Source organism: Oryzias latipes, chromosome 13 (assembly GCF_053564925.1).
Source record: "Oryzias latipes strain Hd-rR chromosome 13, Olatipes_Hd-rR_3.1".
NCBI classification, from domain to species: Eukaryota; Metazoa; Chordata; class Actinopteri; order Beloniformes; family Adrianichthyidae; genus Oryzias; species Oryzias latipes.
This window is the reverse complement of record NC_136249.1, coordinates 4,307,487-4,314,121: the sequence shown is the minus strand read 5'-3', so window position 1 is coordinate 4,314,121 and position 6,635 is coordinate 4,307,487. Positions and strand designations below refer to the sequence as shown.

At 46.2% G+C, this 6,635-nt stretch overlaps 1 protein-coding gene across 4 annotated transcripts in view; it reads left to right on the top strand.

Moving 5' to 3' along the window:
• The first annotated feature begins 5,595 nt into the window (after positions 1 to 5,595).
• Positions 5,596 to 6,635, top strand: part of nf1a (neurofibromin 1a) — a 91,641-nt gene continuing 90,601 nt past the window's right edge. For all 4 annotated transcript variants that reach the window (XM_078929600.1, XM_078929599.1, XM_023961964.2 and 1 more), the window contains exon 1: positions 5,596 to 6,187. In XM_078929600.1, coding sequence (XP_078785726.1) covers positions 6,128 to 6,187 — 60 coding nt within the window. In that variant the 5' untranslated portion in view covers positions 5,596 to 6,127. The remainder of the gene's footprint in view (positions 6,188 to 6,635) is intronic.

Below are 6,635 nucleotides of genomic sequence, written 5' to 3'. Positions count from 1 at the left end.
TCATTGTACCTCTTTGAGCCTCTGTCAGCTTACTCACATCCTTCCGAGTTGCCTTGATTTTGGCTTCTAATCGTTGCTTCCATTGTGGGTATTGTTTTCTTCTATGGTTGCTCTTATAGCCAAGCATCTCAAGGATCACTTCTGCTGAAGTATAAACCACTTCATTGGTTTCTGTGATTGTTGTGGTAGGAATTGCCCTCAATGCTTCATTCACAGTTTCCAGAAGACTTAACCATAATCTTTGTGGCTGGTATCGGGGTTGCCTCTTGTCTTTCAGGTCAGTTGCTGCCTCGCTCAGCATATCTGTAGTTGTTGGGGCTGTGTACCAAAGCTCAGGATGGGAGTGTAGTATAGCTTCCTCTCTGACCTGCTGTTCTGGCTCTCCCGTAGTATTGCAATTGTATTGTATCGCTTCAATCTCAAGTTGTAATAGGAGTTGCCATTTGTGGATGTTCGAGCATTAGGCTTCCAGTTGTTTGGCAGTTAGCGTTGATTGTGGGTTTCGAAGCATCCTTGTATGTAATCCCTCTTACTTGAGTAGTAGCATTCTTACGGAACTTTGTTCTCACATCTGGTCAATTTCCGTCTTGTTCCAGTAGCCCACTTTCCATCAGGGTACTGTGGTCCCCCAAGCACCTGACGCAGACTTTCTTTGGCCAGGCGACGTCCGAGCCGGTATGACATGTGGTTCATTGTCTGTCATTTTATTAGGCATGTCAGGCATCTTGTCCAAGGACCCTCACTGGGTGATGTTAATTGTTATGGTAATTGTCCCATTGTAATGGTAATTGCCCCATTTCCATTGCCATTAATTGTTCATTCCGCCCCTGGGAATTGAACCCTGGTTTCCTGCATGACAGTCCTGCACCTTACCAGCTTATATAAATAAATATATATATAAATATATAGATATGAGACAGAAACTCCTGCGTTTACTTTGTCCGTTATTTTTCTCCAAGCAGAAACTCTTTTTTTTGGTGATGCAGCCGTTTAATTTTTTTGACATACGCCGTTATTAAAATCTCTGACTCCGTCTCACTGAAGCATAGCGCTCTCTTTTTTTCCCCACGCGTTTCCATGGTGACTCCAGTCTTTTGGAATCGACTTACCCAGAGTAAGCAAGTTCAAGCGGATTTCAGCCAGAGTTCAGACTTAAAGTCAGGGTAATTTAAACCTGCTTTCTGGAATACCCCCTTGGAGGACGTCAAAGAGCTAGAGGAAGATGGAGGAAGTGCAGGCCTTGGGTCTCAACAGTCTGAGGAGTGACGTGCGGTGAGGTTGATGGCTGGTGAGGCGCCGACTCCTCTGGAGTCAGATTCACAATGAGAGAACTAAATATTTCAGGATCCATCCAACAGCAGCTAACAGCATAGAAGATACACACAAGAACATATTTGTCCTACAGAGAATATTTTTTTATAGACATGGATAGAACACTCTTGTGTATAAATTATTCATCTATACTAAAAAAACAAATTAAAGTATACAGATGTGTTCAGCACACATTTGACCCTCAGTAACTATTTCTGGTAGTTTTCCAACTTCAAGTTCTGGTGTTTTAATCAGTTATCAAATGTTATCTGTGAAAATGATCAGAAAAATAAAATAAATGATTTTACTTACATTTTTTCCACTTACTCTCATTTAATTTTTAAAAAACAAACATTGAAAACCATGTTTGGCCTTACTTTTTGAGTCTGTGCGCCAATTCTTCTCCACAAAAAGCTCTATGATCTGTTGGAAAGTTTTCCTTATTTTCCTTTAGTTTAATAAGTCTCTGCTCTCAATGGAGACGTCTCCTCTTTCTGTTCTGTTTCTACTGCACCAGTGTAGCTACGAAGCAGCTGTCAGCTCCCGTCTGCCCCCTGCTAGCTGCCTTTTCTCCGCCCTTACAGCAGCGCTCTGACCGCTCGTCTCTGTTTAAACTGAGTCCTGCAGTAGGACATTAGGCATAGCTCCAGAGCCTCACCCAGAGTTTACGCTCTGTATGTGATTGCGCAACACTCAAATTCAACGATTTTAACCTCAGAAACTGTGGAAAATGTGGCAGGTCAACTGAAAATGTATCTGTAACACAGATCAGTGGAAAATAATATTTACTTAATGTACGTTTTTCTATTTGATCATGATGACAGGTGAGGCCGAGCCTCCCTTGTCTCATCTGACCGCACGTCACTGGTCCTGAAACATCAATGTAAAAAACAATCGAAAAGCTCACTTCAATTCAAAGTTGTTCCTTTCAGCTGTTATCTGTGTACATTAAATAATTAGCTAGTTTAGTCATTAAACGCTGTCAACTGTAGAAAGATGTCGCAAATAGCACAAACTTTCTTTTTTTTTAACTAAATTTTAAATAGTCTCTCTCTCTCTCTCTCTCTCTCTCTCTCTCTCTCTATATATATATATACATGTATATACCGTAATTTCCGGACTACAAGCCGCTTCTTTTTTCCTGCGCTTACAGCCCTGCGGCTTATTCAGAGACGCGGCTAATTTATGGAATTAATTAGCGGCCGCCATGTACGTACTTTCGAACTCAGTGAATAGTTTGAATTCTTTATCTAACACCAAGCACAAGGCATTTATATTCAACACACCTCTAAGCAGCCAAACAGCATGGACATGACTTCAGGTCTTAGACACTTCAGTCATGGTTCAACAAAATGAAACACGCATGCCCGGCCGCATCCCAGAATCCTTTGGTGCCATTAGACCCAACGTGCACGTGATCGCCGCTACAATATGATGAAGCTTTCAAGTTAAAAGCAATCGTTAAAAGCAGCGTAAAAAAGTCCACCACCAACGGGTTTGGAAAAGCCGGTTTGCTGCGTGACGGAGAGAACAGCGCATGGAGTGAATTTACACTCCATTTACGGTTTCTAAGGAAACCGTAAAAGCGGAATTTTGCTTTGAAAAACTCACAGCCTACGTGTGAGCTGGAGACATCTTCTCCTGCTGATTGCGCTGCGGGGCCGATGGCAGTCTGAAGGCTCCCACACGTAACAACGCACCCGCCCCTCATACACAAAACGTACAGTATTAAGTCCGATTGCTTTGCACAGAAACGATTTGCTCCATCCACCGGCGCAACGGGGACGAAGTGCTCCTCCTTGAAGCCGCCCTGGCCAGAGGTGTCGGAGTAGATAGGAAGGGGAGACAAGGAGCGCGCGGGGCGGGAGCGGAGCGCAGAGGCTTCTGAATTCTGACGCAAGCGCCGCACTTGATGAAATAAAAACACCATAACTGAGGAACTTGTGAACAGAATAGAGGTCCATGCTGTTTGACAGATGTCGATACATTCAAATACATGAGCCAGATGCAAAGCTGGCACCACCTACAATGTGCTAATGAAATGCACTCACTCTGGGATGCTGGCCGTGATCTGTCAGGATGACAATATTGCCCATCACATGCGCGGCTTGTACTCTGACGCGGCTTGTGTATGTATAAAACTAATTAAACACGTCAAAAAGGGTGGCTTGTAATCGGGTGCGCTTTGTAGTCCGGAATTTACGGTACTCTAAATACCTCCAACGAGTTAGGCAAGTCCTGAGAAGCCAGCTCAATGGCGAAAATAAGACCCAGGCAATAAACAGCTACACACTGCCAGTTATCAGATACCCTGCAGGAATAATAAGATGGCCAAAGGAAGAGATACAGACCACGGATGTTAAAACACGAAAGCTCCTCACCATGCATGGAGAGTTCCATCCCAAATCCAGCACCCTGAGACTGTATGCTAGCCGCAAGGAAGGAGGCCGAGGACTAGTGAGCGTAGAAGCCACTATCCAGGATGAAACATCCAAGATGCCTGATTACACCAAGCTCAATGCCCCAAATGACAGTGTGCTCAGTGAATGTCTCAGGCAATGGAGAGCAGAGGATACAGTGCTGGAGGACAGATCCTCATGGGAGGACAAACCCCTGCATGGGATGTACCACCGGACCATAACTGAAGTGGCTGATATCAAGAAGTCCTACCAATGGCTAGAAAGGGCTGGCCTACAGGACAGCACTGAAGCGCTCATCCTGGCAGCTCAGGAACAAGCCCTGAGCGCCTGGACTGGTGAACCCCAAGGTCAAAATGGGAAACACCTCCGAAGGTGGTAGAGAATGAGAGGGCAAAGATCCTGTGGGACTTCCAGATCCAGACCGATAGGATGGCAATGGCGAACCAACCAGACATTGTAGTGGTGGATAAAGAACAGAGGAAAGCCGTTGTGGTGGATGTGGCAGTGCCAAGCGATGGAAACATCAGGAAGAAGGAACATGAGAAACTGGAGAAATACCAGGGACTCAGAGAAGAACTGGAGAAAGCCTGGAAAGTGAAGGTGACAGTGGTGCCTCTGATAACTGGAGCACTTGGGGCAGTAACCCGTGGCTACAACAGATACTTGGAAGGCCTCAGACCTGTCAGTCCAGAAAAGAACGGGAACAGCTAAGAAACTGCAGGACCCTCAAGCTCCCTGGGCCTCTGGTAGAGGACTCGAGCTTGGAGGAGAGACCACTCGTGGAAGGGTGAGAGGGGTGTTTAGATAGATAGATGGATAGATAGATAGATGAGAGTTGAAAGCCTCTTGTGTTGGACATATGTTACTTTTATAACAGGGGTTATGAATCTTCAGACACAGTAGTTGTATGTTTGAATTAACTCCTTTGAAGTTTAGGCTAAACTTTATTCATCTTACTTATATTTCTAACCGTTTGGTGCTTTATATATTTTTAATGAAGAGCCTTATGGCCAACATAGAGAATTTTAAATACTATTTTTATGGTAGACATTTGATATGTACAGTATACTGATAATATCTTTAATTGAAGTTATAAACAGAATAATAATATATTTATATATGTGAAAAAAGTAGTAAAATAGTTAACTAAAGCATAAGAGGGGAGGGATTATTATGTACTTTGCTTCCTCCCACTCATTTTCGAGCAATTAACCTCTTCAACAAATTTCACAACTCATGGATCCCATGCATCATGAATAGTGTATGAGCAAGTATGCTTGGTAAGAGTCATTATAATGGCATCTTTACATGTGTGGATGTACATACATTGATTTCCTTTACTTTTAATTATTTTTACTGCGAATCAAATCACGACTAATTCCTTTAAACATGATGTATGTATAGATGTAGCTTTCTCTTTTTTAGTATTTTGTTTGATTGCTTGAATAATAAATCAATTCCAATCATGATAGTTTCTGCTTGTGTAACATGCATGTGCTCCACAGACATGCTTGTTTGTTTTGCTTTCTCCCCCTTTCATGTTGGAAATCAACGAGACTCCCTTTAAAACTGTCCTGTTAAAAAAAAAAAAAAAAAAAAAAAAAACTGTCCTGTTATGCTGACCGGATGTAAGCAGGCCAGAATAATGGCTGGTTCGAGTCCCGCGTGCGGCCGCTGGGCTTGGCCGTGGCCCTGCCCAGCTTCCTCTCAGTCGGCGCGTGCGTGTGAGCCGAGAGTGGTTCATAAAAACAACTGGATCCATTCTTCCACTGAAAACATGCTGAAGGGCTTGACCACGCCACGCGCATGCGCATCAGTACATTCTGGCTGTTGGGATTCAGGGCGGAAAACCTTCCAAGAACCTTTCAAAATAAGAGATTTGTGTCTGCTGCTGGCAGCACCGAAAGAAGAAAGCGGCGGTGGGGGCTTGATGAAGGCTACTACCGCCGTGTGGGAGGATTTCTACCCGATTCTGGTCGAAGGTCGGGACCTCTCTGAAGCTGCTCAAAGCTCCAAAAGTCAAAACAAAGAAAAGAAAAGAACAGAGAGGATTTGTATTCAGCAGGCAAATAATCCCCCCTGATTGATAGAGAAAGGCTGTTTTTCCTGCTCGTGAATGTGGAGGAGCACGCAGCTGGAAGTCGTGTTTTTCCTGTTTTCCCGGGCGCGTGCCTCAGTCTAACTTGACCGCCTCCTCCCATCGGCTCCAGCCAAGAAGACTTCCGGTGGTGTGTCATGGCGGTGGCATGGTGAATCCCACCGAAAGCCAACATTTTACGGCCCGCTCGCGACCTCTGCTTCGCCCACAACCCATTTTCATGTAGAAACGAGCCGCTCGGTTCCGGCTCCGTCGCGAGGACTCAGCAGCGCCGCCGCCCGCGTCGCTCCGGCCGGCCATGGCGGCCCACAAGCCCGTGGAGTGGGTCCAGGCCGTGATCAACAGATTCGATGAGCAGGTAAGATGGGTTCGTGCGGGGTCCGGCCAGGGCGAGTTCCGGAGCTCCGGCCGCTCGGTCAGCGGAAGTAACTGCAAGCGGAATCGTCAGGTTCGGGGCTCATCCAGAACCTGGGTTCGGCTCTCGAGCCCGCGCCGTCCTCAGCTGTACCGATCCTGACCGTCCCGCATCTCGGCTGGAATCCACATCCCGTCCGCGAGGACACTCCACGCATTAGTCAGCTGAGCCACGCTCGCGCGGAAAACACCCGCGTGGACGAGCCTGCTAGCCCGGCTACGTAGCCCTCTGCTCCGTGTCTACAGAGCGCAGGTGAGGTCCGGGCTGCAGGTGGAGGCGGGCCGGTCCCACCCGACAGGTCCTCATCTGGAGCTCCTGGATCTGCAGGTCCGTCCTGCTCCCGCTCTCTGTAGCTTTTTGGCACAGATTGGGGCTCATTGCTGCTTTCAGC